Source organism: Hirundo rustica, chromosome 17 (assembly GCF_015227805.2).
Source record: "Hirundo rustica isolate bHirRus1 chromosome 17, bHirRus1.pri.v3, whole genome shotgun sequence".
Lineage (NCBI taxonomy): Eukaryota > Metazoa > Chordata > Aves > Passeriformes > Hirundinidae > Hirundo > Hirundo rustica.
In genome coordinates, this window is record NC_053466.1 from 11,152,745 (window position 1) to 11,170,471 (window position 17,727).

At 38.7% G+C, this 17,727-nt stretch overlaps 2 protein-coding genes across 4 annotated transcripts in view; one reads left to right on the forward strand and one right to left on the reverse strand.

The window, feature by feature from the left end:
• RSPH14 (radial spoke head 14 homolog) overlaps positions 1–1,082 on the reverse strand; it is a 72,528-nt gene extending 71,446 nt beyond the window's left edge. The window contains exons 1-2 of the mRNA XM_040080938.2: positions 957–1,082; positions 30–478 (exon numbers count right to left, since the gene is read on the reverse strand). Of these exons, the coding sequence (XP_039936872.1) occupies positions 30–228 (199 nt within the window). The 5' untranslated portion in view covers positions 229–478; positions 957–1,082. The remainder of the gene's footprint in view (positions 1–29; positions 479–956) is intronic.
• A 2,769-nt stretch (positions 1,083–3,851) lies between these two features.
• Positions 3,852–17,665, forward strand: RAB36 (RAB36, member RAS oncogene family). 3 transcript variants are annotated; one of them, XR_005703379.2, is made up of 11 exons: positions 3,852–3,909; positions 4,607–4,703; positions 5,845–5,933; positions 8,446–8,511; positions 9,147–9,248; positions 10,885–10,949; positions 11,546–11,597; positions 12,979–13,060; positions 14,054–14,140; positions 14,742–14,861; positions 15,094–17,665. XR_005703379.2 is itself a non-coding variant. In XM_040080884.2 (11 exons), exons 2-11 carry the CDS (start codon positions 4,635–4,637, stop codon positions 15,156–15,158), a joined length of 801 nt encoding a protein of 266 aa, XP_039936818.1. In that variant the 5' UTR covers positions 3,852–3,909; positions 4,607–4,634; the 3' UTR covers positions 15,159–17,664. The 3 variants fall into 3 exon arrangements, 2 of the variants coding, with proteins under 2 accessions (XP_039936818.1, XP_039936819.1); XM_040080884.2 differs by having other exon boundaries at positions 14,050–14,140; positions 15,094–17,664; XM_040080885.2 differs by lacking the exon at positions 3,852–3,909 and adding an exon at positions 4,321–4,349 and having other exon boundaries at positions 14,050–14,140; positions 15,094–17,664.
• Positions 17,666–17,727: the final 62 nt, after the last annotated feature.

Below are 17,727 nucleotides of genomic sequence, written 5' to 3' on the forward strand. Positions count from 1 at the left end.
GTCAGAGCTAGTGAGAACAGGTCACTTACCTAATGCTATTGCCTGGTAGACTTTTTCTGGATCATGGACCAGATCGCAGAGAGCCATCAGCGCCCGCTGCTGCATCAGCAGCTCGGGAGACTGCAACTCCTCATGCAGTTTAGGAAGGGCTCTCCTCCCAAAGGCCAGAGCAGCTTTGGTGGGGTCTATATCAGGGGGCAGGTAGGCTGAGATACGAGGTTGTGCCATCCCAAATCTTCCACAGAAAGATTCTCCCTACCCTTAAAAATATTCCAAAATGGCTGTACTTGGTGAATGGGCAGATAATGTACCATAAAGACGCCTACTGACTTTAAACAGTGCTCTGTGTCCCCAGGGAGCTCTTTTAGCAAACATACATTGTCAGGAGGCTGTGAAAGAGGCTGGAATCGTGCATCATCAGCACTAATGTGTGTTCATCTGCTGAATTGTCTTAATCTGGCTTAATTCTCACCGAACACTGTAAAGAAAGGAGAGAGAGGAGAGAAACCTTAAAATTTCAAGGAAGGATGTTAAAATGGATAGAGGGAATGCTTTTTAAAGGGTTCAAGTGAAGCAGCCCAATGCCCAAAATCGGAGGGTGCTCAAAATAATAAAATTAAAACAAAGGAAAACGAAATACCTCTTCTTTCCCAAAGGGAAAAAAAAAAAAATAAAAAAAATCCCCGAAGCATTTTTAAAAGGGATCTTGTTGAAACCTGCCCTCAGAATTCGGTAACGTTTGACGGAAAACGTGAGCGCTGCACCCTCCCCCCCCACTCCCGCCCTTCCCTCAGTACGGAAATTGCCGCAGCTGACAGAACACCACGATCTCCAATATTGAAAACTGCTAACAACGAAAACAAAACCCAAAGTTAAAACAGCCTCTAAAAAACTCCACTTCTCCCTTCAAAGTAAACAAACCAGACGATATAATCGAGGGAGCCGTGTGCCATTACCTAGCCCCCGGCTCCCTCCCCTCAGCGCCGGCCGGCCCTCAGCGCGCGCGTGCCCCGGTTGCCACAGCACCCGCTCTTTGCGTCCGCGCCCCTTCGTGAATAGCGACTAACGCCGCCGAGCCCCGGGTCCGGCCCCGCGCCACCAGCGTGAGCTCCGCGTTTGACAGCGCCCGCGCTGAGGCACTTACGTCAATGGCGTAGTTGGCGGCGGGCGGGGGCTGAGGCGCAGCCGCTGAGGGGAGCCGTGAGGGCATGGCGATGCTGCCGTGAGGGCCCGGAGTGGCGGCTGTTCTCCCTCGGTTCTCTGCTAAAGTGCAGAGTCTCTCTCCTCCCCTGCCCTGTTTTCAAAGTAATTTTATTTGAACAAAATCGAGGAAAATTCAGAGCGAACAAAATGGTGGTCAAGTTAAGGGCAGAAATACAGCGAGCGTGTACCTTGGGATACAAGGGCTGAAGGGAGCGCAGTAGTTTTGGGCTAGGTTTTCCTTCCTAATCTTCTCCAGAATGTCACTGTGAACAGTTAGAATGTGTAGTAAGGGTTTCCATTATTAGTTTCACTTAACTGTTCAGAGGAAGGAACACGGGAAGAACGGATCTTTGCAATGTGGCACAATTTCAGGGCGTTCTGGATTGTCCGATGTTATCTTGCATCAGGAAAAACCTCTGAACAGCTTGTGCTATAAAAGGATAGTGCAGATAGTGAACTCGTTGAGATATTTTTCATTACATGAGTAACAATTGTAATAATCAAAGTTCTTAAAAAGGATTTTACAAATCCAAAGTAATTCTGATCAACCGGATTAAAAAGCATCACAGGAATAGGTTCTGGTTTGCTGATCTTCAAAATCCATAAAAGAAAAATTGCTACTTTAAAAAATATTTTCTGGAAAGGATTCATTTTTCTGCAACATTTTAGGGCTGATTATTTACTTTACAGGTGTTTTACCTGAATTAGATTAGATTTCTACTAACTATGTACTCGTAAAAATTCACCTGATTTCCGTAGGAAGAACGTGAATTTTTCTCAGCATAGAAAGAGCAGGACCAAATCAAAGACTTGTCCCTCAGTGTTACCTCTGCTTTTGGTGCCAATTATTCTGTCTTGTTCTTCACTGCAGCTTGGAAAATTGATTTTGTTAGTGGTCATGATGTTAACTTATTTTATGTATGCCTTCTGAATGCCTTCCTCACAGTCTTTGTCTATCCACAGAAGCTGCTGGCACTACTGTTCTTGCAATGTTGAGATAAGGAGGGTTGTGATGCCATGGAGACACTGTGTTGCCAGCCCTCCCTGGTGACTGAATCCCTCTTCAGCTCTCTGAGAAAATTTGGGTCATTCACAGTATTTTTAGCACCTTTTTATTTCTTAAATTCCTTTCCTGTAGTGGTGTGTCTTGTTTGTTGACATGGTAAATTGAGATATGCTTATGTGTGTGGGAGATTTAAATTAAATGCATTAATTATAATTGAAGATGGCCTCTCAATTTTGAAATATATCTGTGTGGTTGCTTTAGTCCCTCCTGTACTTTGCATTCTCTGAGACTGCTGAACTGGGGTTTTTGTAGCTTAGTTTGTGAAAGAGCTCCAGGAGAGGAGCAGTGAGTCAGTCTATGTGCACATGACGGGTGTTTACCATGCTTAGGAGGTGTTGAACTACTACTAGCACCTGCAGAAAGCAAGTTAGTGTTTGAAACTCTTACCTACCCATGGAGGTTTTGTTTTCAGAACTACACCAATAGTTCTGACATCAATTAAGACATCAATATTGCCATAAAATCATTCAAGCTAGCCAGAAGGCCAGAGTGCACCATAACAAGGGTCTAGATCTCTCGAGTTCTGTGTCTTCACAAGTAGCCTAAGTAGAACTCTCTGTATGGTAATAGATAAATACTGTAATGTCACTTCCTTTGGTGAATAACCCGTCAGCTGCAAATCTGGGTTCTTTGTGGGGAAGTGACTGTCTTGGTAAGTTTGAGATCATATTTGTGCCTGAAGTGATTTAAAAGCAATTCATCATGGAAGAGAATAAAACATTAATTCTACATAGTGGACTAGTGATTTTCTTAAGCGTTATTCTTTGTGTGTGCTTGTAAAACACAACTGTAGGATTTTTTCTTCTGTACTTGCATACTGTTTAAAATTACTGGTCTGCTTTTATGTGCCCTTTAACCCTTTTAGTCTGCTGCAGAGGTGGGAGAGGTTTTACTCCTGGTTCAAAGCTTCTTCCGACTTTATCAAAATATGACTTAGAATGGGAGAGCTTTGTTTTCTCCTAAAAGTTGAAAATTTAAATCCTAATAAAATATGCAGCAAAATCTTTTAGTTGCAAAATCCCAAGTTGCATTCTGGCTTACGAAATACTGTCTAAAATAATGAGTTAATTGACAATACATAGGTAATGCAAAAGAGCTGTGTAATTTCTTATTCCTTGTCTTTGGTGTTTTCTACCTTAGAAAGCAAGATTATTAATGAGTAGAAAGACATTTATATAATTCAGAATGTCTCATTAGTGGCATGCGCATACTGACTTTAAAGCTGCGATGAAATCAAGTTGAAATGCTGAAAAAAATCCCTTGGGAGTTTCTTTATAATTGCCGCTATGCTTAGTATTAGCACTGTAACAGTTAGTTCCTTGTCTGATAGGGTAATCCAGCTCTTTGTATCCCTATATACAACGGTCTTTGAAGAAAATGGAACTGTTTCCTAAAACAGGATTAGGGACCATTTGGTTTACTGAGGAATAGTTTCTGATCAAAGGAATCTGTATCACCACTAAAACAAGTTTGTTGTTTTAAAACTACGGCTCTGTGTAGAGTTAAATTACTCCAACTCCGCCTTCCAGGTCTGTGGAAGAAGGGGAGGAAGGGAATTGTTGCAAACCTGTTGCTATGGCCACGTAGCAGGGGCTGAGCTGCTCGTGCGGCTGGAATCCTGCTGCATCGGCTGCTGCTCGGTGAGTCCTTCCTTACACTTTGCTACGTGATGAAAATGCTCCCATTAGAACTGTTCTTTTGAATGCCAGTAAGAAATCGGTGCCCTAATCAGGGTCCCCTCCCCCAGCAACCCACGAGGTTTCCTTACATAACCAAATTGATATATCTCAGGTGAGACATCTGAATGCATTTGTGATTTTCATGTGAACATTATTCTTTTTCCATGTCAGACAGATTTCATTCTTTCTGAGCTGATCTTGGTTGAAAGTTTGATGTTGTGCCAAGAAATGTGGCAGCTTCATCTTTCCTCCCTTCTTCTGACCACAAGAAGTCTGGGATCCCCTAGCATTAATTAATGTGCTCAGTGCAGAGGCATTTGAAACAATGACGAGCAAGATTTTAAAATTAAACACCACAGAATCCTTTGAGGGCTAAACTGCAAGTACTTGGGTTGAATTAGGTACAATTCTCTGCCCTCCCAGGGAATTAGAGTCTGTGCCTTGTAGTATGCACACTGAGGTAGTCCTTTTTACATGAGAAACAGCTTTCCTTCCATGCAAACTGAGTTGAAGAACCGCCAGCTGTACTGAAAATAAAAAAGAGAAAAAAAAAAAAAAAAAAAGATGACAAATCTGCAAGAACGTGGTTAGTTTTTATCATGTTGTCCCTGTATTGAGGTAATTCCTGAATTCTGTGTTTCTCTTTACGTATTTTCAGTCTTGTAGAATTTAACTGAACTTGGAGGATGAAGTCCAACCTAATGCATTTGGTTCCCCCAGTGAGCAGAAAAAGAATAATCTCCCAGTTTCCCAAGGTAAGCATTTTTTATCCCTTTGGCCACTGTATGTAGCCCCTGCCACACTGATCTATCTTTCCATTGTGCTAATATGGTATTTTAATTTAATGTACACTTGTTGTCTTCTGTTAAAATTATAAATCAAGATTCTTTCAAAGTTTAATGGGACCTCATAGTCCCATTCAATGCTGATCTCTTTAATAATAATCCTCATTCTTCTTTCTAAAAGTGACTCTTGTTACAGAAGTGTTGTCTTACAACATTTATCTTGTTTTTTTCAGCAAAACAGTAATAATTACATGCTTAAAGAGCTCCAACACTGAGGGCAAAGAGGAACCACAGCTGACATTAAATTTGCCAAAAATCTAATTAGGAGGCTTTGGTTAAAGAATTTGAGGGAATTTTAATTTTCTGTTTGTACAAGAATTTTAGTCATACTGTAGATCAAATATAGGAGGCACTGTGGGAACACCAAATACCTTTGATGTCCCCAAAGACTTTTGTATTTGAAGTATAATAGAACAGTTAAAGACAAGGGAGGGCAAGGAATTATCACATGTTTTTTTCAGTTGTTCAAAAGATCCTTTTAAGGGAGTTCACTTTTTTTCCCCATTCTTGATCTCGGCCACTTATTTTGCTTTTGATTTTATGAAAAATACCGCAGGTATTTCAAGCAAATGCAAGGCAAAATATATTTTCCTCATTTTTAACTAATTCCCAGTTAAAGAGATAGTAATAAAGACGGTGCTTCACACTTAGAAAAGATTGAAAAAACTTCATAGTAATAATGACTTGCCGGTGGTATGCTCCCATCCATGTTTGTCCTGTGTGTCTTAGGAAATTGGGATAATTGAAGGCACTTACTTTTGTACAGAATGATGAGCCAGGGGATTTGGCCATGGATGCTTAGGCAGGGCTGGACACTGACACTCAGAAAGGTGCTCAAAGGATGGTGTTGTCCCAAGTTTTTACAAACACAGCTCTGGGGAAACCTTACTGCCTTCTGACCCAACCTACCCCTTTTCTTATGCCAGGATAACCCTGTTCTTGACAAATCTTGTGAAAAATCATTTTATCTCGCGAGTTTTTCCTGGCCAATTTGACTTCTTGCCAAGTAGCCATCACCCAGTTTGTCCCAGCAGCTGTTCTCTCTTTTCAGTGGTACACACCTGAGGCCTGTCTGCAGTTTAAAGAGCACTTCCATGCACAGGTCAGGACTGCTTGTCAGCAGAGCACTGGAACAGATGGGTAAGTTTGTAAGAACCCAGGTATGTGAGGAAGAAAGTATTTTAAGTTCTTTATAGCCTCCTTTCTTCGTTGGCTTTCCCCTCTCATTCCTCATGTTCCTCACTCCGGTATGTTTCAAGGCAGCTAAGCCCCTGCACGGGGCAGTTCTCTGACCTGCTCCACAGTCCGTGAATCAAGCGCCTCCTCTTCTGCTGGGGTAGGTAGCATTGATAAAAGGGTGTTGTAGTTTAGGAACGAAAAGGTTTTTAGCACCTTTTAAGTAAACACTCAGTTCAAAAGATCTAACAGATCCAGCCTTGCTGTGTTCTCTGTAGGTGTTCCAAAGGAGCATTTAATAAAGGCTTTGGAGGGATTTAAAGGCAGCAGTTCCAAGTCCCTTGAAATATCTAGGAATCTGTTTTTTTTACTTTTTGAAGTATATGTGCTGAGAAGTTGCCTTAAATGGTTTCTTAAAACTGGAGCAAAATTCTGGTAAATGTGTCACATTTAAAAATCAAAACAATCTAGTTTATACTCTACTAGTAATCTTGAAGTTTCTTTTCTCCCTGTGTTATCTCTCCTCCAGAACTGTCGCTATTACTGATTTAATTATTGAAGCAAGGCAAGAAAACTAAACTATGTTGAAATAATCCCTATTCAGTTAAAATAAATAGCTGTACATTTTAGTGATAAATGCTTCTGGTTTCAGTGTGAAGGATCCTCCATAAAGTGGAGCTCCTATGAATACTGACAATTAGCTCACTATTCCTCCAGCTCTGGAGTTGCTGACATGAGAATTGTCATGATAACCATCTTTAAATGCAACTTTTTATTCAATTCACTAGGGAGACTTGCTAAAAAAAAACTTTTTAAGCCAAAATATGTCACCCTGAGAGACATCAGTGACTTTATTCCTGTTTTAGAAACCCAGTCACTATCTTAGTTGCATGTAAATTTGTTACAAGTGTCTGGACAATTTTCCTAGTGAGACATGTTTTATTGAATTGAGGAATTTTTTCCTTCCAATTCCAAGGTGTATTTGTTTGGGATTTTTATTAGTAGTATTTTTTTAAAAAATTTCTATTTCTATACTAAACCAACTCTTTATGTAATTTATTCTGCTAACAGACTATAACTAAAAAGCTATATGTTTTTTCTTTGTGAATAGAATTAAACTACTTTTCTGTCACTGCTTTCTAGATATGATTATTATTTGGTCATTTAGGTCATTTTTTGGTGGAATGGGGGTGGGAAGGGCAGCCAGAGTGTTTTGTACAGTACTTGTAAAGCTTGACAGGAATAACCATTATTTTCCTTTTCCATTATCCCAACTAATAAAATATTTCTTTGTCCTTTGGAAAGCTAGTCTGATAAATTCGGTAGCTAATGGCTGTTTAATACTCTCCCAATAGTCCATCATTGTGTTCAATGGTCTGATCTAGGCAGTTTTTTTCCCTCAGTACAAATTAATGGAACACATACCTCTAAACCATCACTTACTTTGTTTTTTTTCCCTTAAGGTCATTGATTTTAATCAGTATTTTCTCAGTAACAGTAATCAGGAGCACAGGGGCCTGTGGTCACCCAGTTAATGTTGACTGGTGCATAAGACTTTCTTTTTCTTTTTTGGAAATATTATCATGCAGTTTACCAGGCAATTTTTCAGCTGTTTAGAATAGATAACTTGAAATCAGCATCACATGGAAGCTGATGTAACCAGAAATAGTATTCGGTAGAAGATTAACTCCTTTGTTAAAATGCCATTCCTTGATAGAAAAGAATATTAAACCTCTTAAGCCCTTTTTGTGGCATGTGCATAGGAGATGTCAATCCAAATTTAGGTCAGTAAATAAACTTAAATTCACTTATCCACCAGGATCTCCTAAAAGAGACACAGTTTCAATTTTAAGAATGCAGGCTGAGTTACCTAAAGGCCATCTGCTGTATCCTGTGGGAGGACCTAGAGCAAAGAGGATTATTTGCATGAAGCCAGGTTCAGATTAATATTATTCCAGATAGTCAGAAAATGTATTGGCTCTAACCCTGTGGGTTGATTTTTCCAGGGGAACATTCTGCAGTAGGTTTTTTATTATCAGCAATTTCTTATTTCTGCACTTAGGACCTCATTTGTACTATTAAAGTCAGTGAGAAACTTGGGATAAATTGGAATGCAAAGGAGGCAGATACACTGTGGTCTTATGTGTAAACTTATGTAAAATTATGCCAAATGAGTATACTTGTAGTCACAGCAATTTTAATAGAATAAAATTTATTCCACTGAATTGAAATTAAGAAAAAAATTCAGCAGAGTAAGAAATTGATTATTTCTGCTCCAGAAGGGTTTGTTTTTTTGGTGGCTTTCTCTATCGCAATTTAATATTTGGATCATGCAGCACAGTGGCACGTAGATAAACTGAAGTCACAGGTATATGTGCTCCTCACTTGCAATTTGAAGATCTAAATCAGAATTTTTAGAAGGAGACTGTTGAAATTACTACTAAAACGATGTAATATTTTCAAATATTTATAACAGGCTGAAAATATCCAAAGTGGTTGTGGTAGGAGACCTGTATGTTGGGAAAACCAGTCTTATCAAAAGGTACAGTATATCTCAGCTGATGGTTTGATTCTCCGATTTCACCAAAAATGTTATAACATTCCCATTGCTGGCTTTAAAACAGTGCTTCATGATTTGAACCTGAACCAGTCCTTTGTGGTTTTGTTATTAAGTGAAGACAAAATGAAGTCAAGAGTATGAGACTGTCGTGATACATCAACACAGAAAGTTGTGCTCAAGCACTTCAATCAGTATATGTTACATTCTGAGGTATTTTTATCCAGTCAAATATGATAGAGTGTTTCCTAAAGGCTACACAATTGGAAAAAAAAATCCAGTTTCTGAGTCTTGGTTTCATTTGGGTCATTATTTACAACCCTAAATATACTTGTAACTAAAACTGGAAGGTACTGTACCTCCCCTGAGAGCCCAAAGATGTTTTATTCTGAGTTTTGTAATAACCTGAGAGCTTACAAGTTATATGTGCTTTCTAGATTGTTAAACAGTATATCCTTTTAATTAGTGTCTTGATGTTTTTGTGTCTGCTTCTACATCATATAGCAAATCTACAGTTAGTTTTTTCTTTTCTTCATGATTTACCTAGACAGTGTTAGTTTTGCAGTTATTTGCAATTGTCTTCCTAGTATTTCATCCCCGTTTTTTGTTTTTAATTGCAGATTTTGTAAAGGTAATTTTGACCGAGACTACAAGGCGACGATTGGGGTAGATTTTGAGATTGAACGTTTTGAGATAATTGGAATGCCATATAATCTCCAGATGTGAGTTGAAAGAGCATGGTTAAGCATTGCACAGAGTACAGTCTCAGCAGAGCTTGAATTGCTGCAGGCTGTAGTGGAATAAAGATTTAAAAATATAATACAATTGCACAAAGAATAATGTGATCTGAATAAAAGATTCTGTCTCTGGACTTGCAGTTTTAGTAGAAATTTTACTCTTGGATTTCTCATCCCTAAAAAATATTACAAGCTTGCCAGTGAAAATTCATCTTGGATGTCTTGCATATTTCAGTGGAGTTCTGTCTGTTTTACTCAATGCTCATGAAAGAGAAGTGAAAACTTTTGCCACAGCTTTGCCCAGTGCTAGTGTAACCCCAGTCTGTGATTTGAGTTTAACAGGCACAATGAGCACTGAACTTGTCTTTACTGGGGGTTTTATTCCTGCAGTCATTGAAATTAATGTTAATGTGTCCAATGATTTCACATTTCTTAATTAGCAACTAACTTATTATCCCTAAATCATAGAAAGGCTGGAGTGTTTTAATTAGAATGTGAACCTAATAGCTTTGATTTTCAACTTTGTTTCAGACTAGTGGGAATCCTGCCCTTCTTCCACCTGCTTTGTGCCTGTGGAGTGGTGTCCCTTTGTGTTTCTGGTGGCAGCAACATTGTTCTGTAGAGGGCATTATGGAATCATCCGTAGTGTGACCTAAAGGAGAAATAAGATGCTTTGCATGAGATATTCTAGTACATGAATCCTAAAAACCTTTTTACTTAGAAAAGCTTTTTTCTGATGAGATCACTGACGTAATTAGATGGCTTGTGGTATTTATTGAAAAATACTTAAAAATCCATTTCCCACTGATTTCATTGCAGTTGTGTTTGGGAAGTTCTGCCGGGTGCTGTCCTTTTGGAACTTGAGTCCCTCTAAAAATCTAGACTCATGCATCAGCATTTTGCAAACTGAAGCAGTAAGGTCAATTATCTTCCAAGACTTCAGAAGCTGGGAAGAACGTTTCCATATGATAAGCACTAGTGCCCCCTCTTGCTGAGAGATTTCCATACAAGATATATTTGCAAGTATCCATGATTGGCAGTACAAGGCTACAACAAAACCCAAACCTCTGATGTGCTGGCAGTAGCTGAAGGCTACTGCATGTCGTGTTCATTAATAAGGACATACTTGATTTTATTTAATCGTGTCATTAGTACCTGGTAGACTGAGCTGCAGGTCTCTAGTTTGTGGGGTAGGGACAGCTTTCTTAGCTAGCAGTTGCAAGATTCTAACATGGGCTAATACATGACTTAGCTAATATTAGCAGAGAAAATTTACGAAACTAGATTTTCCTAGAAATGCATGCAAATTACATAGGTGAAAGAAAAAAGTGTTTTAAGGAAAGGATATTACCATGCAGAATACAGATATTTGAATTGTCCTCAAAATTATTAGTATTAAAAAAAAAAAAAAGATAAAAATGGTGTTCTCCTGTCTTCATTGACTACTAGAGCTTCACTGTATTCTATCAATAGTTAATGAATAACATGCTCCAGATGGTGACACTTCTCTGGTATGACATTCTTCTCCGCCTTGTACCAGTCTGCTGCTTCATTAACATGTTTACTCAGGTTACCCTGGGTTTCATTAACCTGAAATTTCTTTTCCCCCCCCGTTGCACAGATGGGACACAGCAGGTCAGGAGAAGTTCAAGTGCATTGCATCTGCTTACTACCGAGGAGCAGAGGGTGAGAACAATATTAATTTGATCCTGCTTTTGTTGGGAGGTTTTATTTTGTACAGCGACATATATCCATATATGCTCCTTGGGAAGGTACCTATAGACACAGTGTGGTGGAATGGATTGTCCATTATTGCAGGGAGGAAGGAATGAAGAAGTTCATGACTTGATGTGTTGTCACATCTACAAGCTCTGAGTGCTCTGATGATGCAGTGATAGAAAGTGACACTTGTGACTATGGGAAAAGGAATTTGAAGTTGAGTGAGATTAATGCTGGAGTTGGAAGTGGATATTTCTGGCTTTCCCTTTGGTAAGAGACAATCCTGTGGGAACAAGTGGTCCCAAAATGAAAGGGTTGATAGCACTGTAAACTGCAGACTATAGATATAATGTTGAAGACTAAGGACTTAAGTCTTACTGGGTGCTAGGAAAAGAAAAGGCATGAGCAAATGGAAATGGATAGTCTTCCACCTCCTATGTGTTAAATCTGTTCTTACACCTTATACATAAACATTCTCTCTGTTTAACAAGATGGGTTGGAGAGACTTCTGATACACTTTCTGATTTAATTACTTTTTTTTCTGTTCTTGTCCTTTATTGCAGTTATAATAACAGTGTTTGATCTGGCTGATATCCAAACTTTGGATCACACCAAGTAAGTTTCTGCATTTTGGCTTATCTTTTAAAGGTTGTCACAGCAGGTTTAATTGCCTTCCATATGTAGGTGTTAAGAACTTGCTGGATCATGGGTGTATTTTCTATTGAGCTAAGAAATTAAAAATGACAGTCACTAGCTTGGATTACATAGGGAGGGATTTTTCTGAAGTAAATGCAGGGCATAAATTTGAATTGCTTACACTTGACTTCCTTTAAAGTGTGTACAGACAGAGAGGCACTTCAGTAAAAGCTTGATCCTTCCAAAGCTAGACATGCAGGAAAAGATGAAGTGCAGCCCAAAAGCATTTTTTTTTTTACTTCACTTGCTATAAATAGAATAACAGGCTGGAATCTGATGTAAATTATAAAATTGATGAGATGCATCTCATGCATAATGTCTCATGAGCCTTTCATTTTTTAGGTGCACTGTTATCTCCAAGTTTTCTTTCTCTGCTTTCTGTGATTCTGAATAAGCTGTCAAAAAAAGGAGAGAAAATTAAAAACTCCAAGTATGTGTAGATGCAGCTAAACTTACTAGTTCAGATCCTCATAATGATTTGGTTACAACAACACACTAATTGTTATGAGTAAACTCATTCTGCTTTAGTGCAGGCTGCAAAACCCTGTGTGGATCTATGATGTGGATCTATGATCCACACTGCCATCACAGCTCAGAGCATGTGCATTTCTAACGTGCTGTTGTGACTGTAATGCAGGTACAGACTTCTTTACAACCTGTACTCTGTCTTATTTGAATGTGTGCTATGGTGCTTAGCTCATTTACATAGGACTTTGTAAAATAATATATATATTAGTGTCTCTGCTTGGCTGAAAGTAATTGAAGCCTGTGAACCTGATTTCCCACACACGCACACATTGCCTTCCCTCCTTGACTTGTGTTGGATGACTCAAGAGAAACTTGATTGCCAGAGTAACAAGAATATAAAAGCTTGTGAGACAAGAATCATACAGCCTTCATAGGGAGCTGTTTTATAACGCTGAATAATTATTTCACTCGTTATTCCCATTTGTATCTAACCTGCTATGTGGTTCATACCTTTTCAGATACTTCTTGCTTTCTTATTCCTTATCTTGCGCTAAACTTTGCCCTCTGCCTTACACTGAAAAATATCCTCTCTAGATGCTAAAATGATTGTTGAATTTGTACTCTGCCATGGGTATGATTTTTCCTTAGTGGGAGATGTATTCAAAGGTGTTGGAATAGCTACTGCTCTCTCTGTCTAGGAAAAAAAAAAGGTTTTTGATACTCTCACATAAGTTCTTTCACTCACTTTTCTTGTGACACTAATATCTGTCATCTTCTCCTGTACTTCTTGTTCCCTCTGACTGATTCTGATATTTCTTATTTTGTATTTTAGACAGTGGCTAGAAGATGCATTGAGGGAGAATGAGCCAGATTCCAGCTTCATCTTTCTGGTTGGAACAAAAAAAGATTTGGTGGTGAGTAAATTGAGTGCAGATAAGGAAATCAGATTTTTCCCTTGTTCCTCAAGTGATTTCCCTTGCAAGCTGTGCACAATGTCATTGAGTAAAGACCTTGAGTGGAAAACTTAAAAGGTAAATTGAACAGCACACTTTGAACCAATTTAAGAAGAGACTTTCTGAAAAAATAGGTGGTTAGTGAAATATTTCTTGCATGATGTTTCGAGCATATGTAAACTTACTTGGTGATCTTGAAGGTTTTTTTGTTGTTCTGTAACTGTTCATAGGTTTTCTTCTTTCTCTCCATTTAAAATATCTGCTGTATGAAATTTAAAGCATGATACGGTTTTTTGTTATACCAGCAAGTCTACATGCTGGATATGAATCCTAGTAATATGAAATTCTAAACTAGATACTCAAAACTGAGCATTAGAGTTCAGAGAGCTATTGGAAAAATTAGAGGGAAATTGGTTACAAGGTATGGTGTGTTCATTATTTAGGAACAGGGAAGGTTTCTTACTTAATTGAATACCACAATTTTCAAAAGAACAGGATGAATGCAGTCTCTCTATACAATTCTCAGTCCTGTGTTTCTCTTTCTGTAGAAAGAAAGATTTTTTAAGTTTTGAAAACAAACTTGTTTCTTCTCTTACTAGTTGGTCCCACAACTCTTCTGCTGAGAATGATGAGGTGACGAGGATTTAGAGACCATGATCTGGGCTGCTGACTTGATAGCTCTTTACCAGGGAATGTGTTAGATACAAGGATCACTTGTTAATTCCTGTTTTGTTTCAGTGCTGTGGGAGCTGAGTGGAGACTTCCATTTAAAGCCAGTACTAAATACTTGAACGTTCTTGCAGTCATGTCTGATTGCACAAGTCTAGGCAGGGTCAGAAAGGCCACTGAGAAAACGGGAAGCATCACAGTGTAGGTGCTATGGCAGTGCCTCTGTGCTGTTACCAACCCAGACACACTTCAGTTCAAGTTGCTCCACGTTGTTTGCCCAGTCAGATGCCGTGTGTGAAAGGACAGAGCTGGAAGCCATCCGTTTTGCCAAGGAGATGCAGGCAGAATACTGGTCGGTTTCAGCCAAAACAGGTAAATTACTGCAAAGGATGTAAAATTAGCATAACCATGAGGGCTGGTGTTGGAGTGGGAGGAACTTATTATCCCTCCCATTGCCAGTTTGTTGTTGTTGTTGTTGTTCTTGTTGTTCTTGCATTTCGTTGAATATTAGAAACTTCAAACTATTGCTATTAGAAACTTCAGGCTTATTAATGGCTGATTTTATTTGAGTGTTTGTATGTGTGCTTTCACTGTCATGTTTGCAGAAAGAAGTAATCAAGCTGCTTTGCAGTATCTGAACATGTTTAATTCATAGTTAGTTACATAAATACACATGTGCACTACTCCTCAATGTTTGCAATGGAAAAAGATTACACCACAAAATTAATTCTCTTCCTTGCTGGCTAAAAATAAAGGTGCAGCACAGGGTCCAGCATTCCAGAGTAAGAAAATTAGAAATTATTTCTGCAGTGATCAGAATGGGAGACAGATTGTTAAAGAGGCCTGTTCTGTCCCAGTATTGAGCAGCCAGCTGTTCACAGATGTTATGTGATGTATGTGATCAAGCTTGTTATGCTTGATAATCTGTTGATGTGCTTTTATAAAAGCACATTATTTCTGTCTTGTTTCCTAGGAGAAAATGTCAAAGAATTCTTCTCCCGAGTTGCTGCCTTGGCCTTTGAACAGTCCATGATAAAGGAGCTGGAAAACACTCCTGGGCACAGGGCCCAAATTGGGGCAGGAAATCTCATCAGTATGTGGAATTTTGCTTTTTGTGTGCTTTTTCCTTGTTTATAGTCCTAAGGATTGGGGAGGTTTTTCAAGCCTTAGAGCCAGTTTCCAACACCTGCAAGCATATTCATATCATTGTCTGCCCAGGTTTTAGCCTACAGGAGTGACTGGGCCTGCATCCAGCTTTTTTTACCCTTACTATCAGATGATATAATTTATTGTACGTTGATTTTATAACATTTTTGTTTCCACAGAACTAGAGGAGAACATTATGGAAGTTCCAGAAGACCACGCTCAAGTCAGCCTGAGTTGCTGCTAACTGTCAACTGTTTCTGCAAGTGCCACGCTTCTCTGCAACAATGCTCTCAAACTAGAAATAGAGAGCTTTAATTTTAGAAATGAGGGAGGAAAAACTTCCCCAGACTTTCTTGCTGAGAGTTCCCTTGCTGCTGCGGGTTCCCTCCTCTCCGTGCAGGGTGGTACAATTGTTTGTAAACCTTTCTCTGTGTAGTGGAAACATAGCACCCTTGCCTTAATGCAAGCAGACATTGCCAGTGCCAAGGGGTCACCTGTCTGCCAGAAAGGCTTGTAGTCAAAAATGATGTCATTTTAGTGTGTTGTTTTTTGATAATTCTCTAGAAATCTCAGCTAGTGAAGTGGCATTCTCGTGGGAGCAGGAAACAAGTGGCAGTTCAGACTTAAGGGTGCTATCAATATGGTTTTTCCCTTTTAAAATCATTGTGTTAAATAACTCTAATTTGCTTTTATGCATTCCAAGTATTTTTTAAAACTATTTGAAAGTAAATCTTTTAAAGTATCAGGCCTGGAAGTACACAAATGCAGACTTCATAATTTCCACCGTGGCTTCTCCATCCAGGAAAAATATGTATTACTTTTCATTTTCCACTTGAGAATCAGAGCCCAGTATTAAATATTTCCAAGCCTAAAAGAAGTCCAGGTAGGAACTTGGTTGTTTTAACAAAGCTGTCTAATATTTTGAAAATATTGCCAGGTAAGAATGCTATTCTTTTCCATTCTCTTGAATAAGAAAGAATGGTCACACAGGTGCATAATATGGAAAACATTTTATTTCCCTCTAATTTTTCCAATAACTCTCTAAACTCTAATATGCTCTTGTATCTAGCTTAAAATTCCGTGTTTCTAGGATTCATATTGAGCATTTTAGGCTTGTTGGCATTAAAAAAAAAACCAACAATGCTCTGAATTTCATACTGCAATTATTTTAAATGGAGAGAAAGAAGAAAACATATGAACAGTTACAAGGTACAGTTTCCTGAGATATTTATTCAATCACTGCAGTATCTTTAAAAATCATTATAGCCGTACTCAGATTTAAGCTGCTGAGAAATGAAGACATTTTTTAATAAAGAAATGCATCAATCTGAAAATATTCTGGATTCTCTGCCATTTTTCCCACTTTGATAAGAAATGGGAAAAATAGAGAAAAGATAGCTTGAATATGCTTTTTATTACTTTTTCCTTTTGACGTAAGTCAGAGCAGCTTCCTAGAATATGATGAATAGAGATCTAGGAACTCTGTGTCTTTTTTTATCAGGCAATCTTCACTTTGGCAATTGAGCTGCCTGTTGGCAAGGACACAAATGTAGCATTTGGTGGAAAAAAATGAATCTGTGAGGGTACAAAAGGAGCTCTTCATCCAAATGTGTAATGTTTCGACCTTATGATATTCTATGCAGTTGTTCAATTCCAGAGGTGAATTTACACTGTGCTTGTAGCATGTGCTGTGCTGGGTGGGCAGCGTGGCCGTGGCCTTTTTGTTTCCTGAGCCTGAGCGGAGATGGTTCACTCTGCTGCAGCAAACCAGGTCAGCTGGGCTTCAGTGCTGACATGAGAGACGGTGTTTACACTGCCAAATGACTCGGGAACAAATCTAAGAAAAGATCTGCTTTGGTTTTTTTTTTTTTTTTTTTCCCAATGAAGAAATATATATCCTAAGGGTTTCTTCTGTTGCTGAGCTCAATTATTGTACGAAGTCACAGAGATGCAATCTTTTCAACAGCACAATCGTGTTCTCTAGAAAATCAAATGGAACAGCTTTTTCCTAGGGATTCAGCACATTGCATGGTGTTATTACTGTTCTGTATCATCTGGAGCTCCAAAAACTTCACATACAAATGCAATACTCTGTCAGTCATCAGCTATCATGGGACAAGAGCCCAAGTCTGTTTATTAAATGATGGATGCTTTGGGTGGTTTTTGGTTGGTATTTTGTGGGGGGTTTTGTTGTCATTTTTTGTTTGTGTTTGTGGTTTTTTGCTTTCTTGGTTGGTTTTAAGGGTATTTTTAGCACCACTGAAGCCTCCCCTGCAAAGAAATCCATGTTACTAGTTTATCATCTAAAATAATTTTTGGATCATGTGGCAAATGATGAGTTGCTTAGGAAAGCATGAAGTAAGCTAAATATAGAAAAGAAATATAAATTAGTAAGTTCGACCTGGCCAGTGTTTTATCTCTGTAAATCCATTCTATCAGCAACTTAATTGACTTTGAAGAAGCCTTAATATTTTGGCAAACAGTGTTGAAAAAACTTTATTAACTCTAACTATAGGTAGGCTAAACCACAACATCTATACCAGTTGAAATCCCCCAGTCATCATGGCAACAGTCACGGTTTCAGCTTCCTTGTGGAATTTGCAGGTGAGAAATTGAAGTAAACTTTGGAGTCAGCCTGAAGCAAAGGTTAACAGCAATTGTAACAATCCATTTCCCAAAAGAAGTACTGAAGTTGTGTTGTTCCTATCTTTAATAAGTAAAGGCTAACATGTGCATGGATTATGGATGCGTTTGTGCTGGGCAAACCCACTGGTAATGGATCAAAAGCCATTTAAGAAAGCCACCTGACAAAG

Bases quoted from the DNA above. Each gene is read 5' to 3' on its own strand.
- RAB36 (XM_040080884.2), top strand. From the start codon at position 4,635: ATGAAGTCCAACCTAATGCATTTGGTTCCCCCAGTGAGCAGAAAAAGA. The intron at 13,061-14,049 runs GTGAGTAAATTG...TTGTTTGCCCAG, and splicing joins GAACAAAAAAAGATTTGGTG to TCAGATGCCGTGTGTGAAAG. The intron at 14,862-15,093 runs GTATGTGGAATT...TTGTTTCCACAG, and splicing joins TGGGGCAGGAAATCTCATCA to AACTAGAGGAGAACATTATG.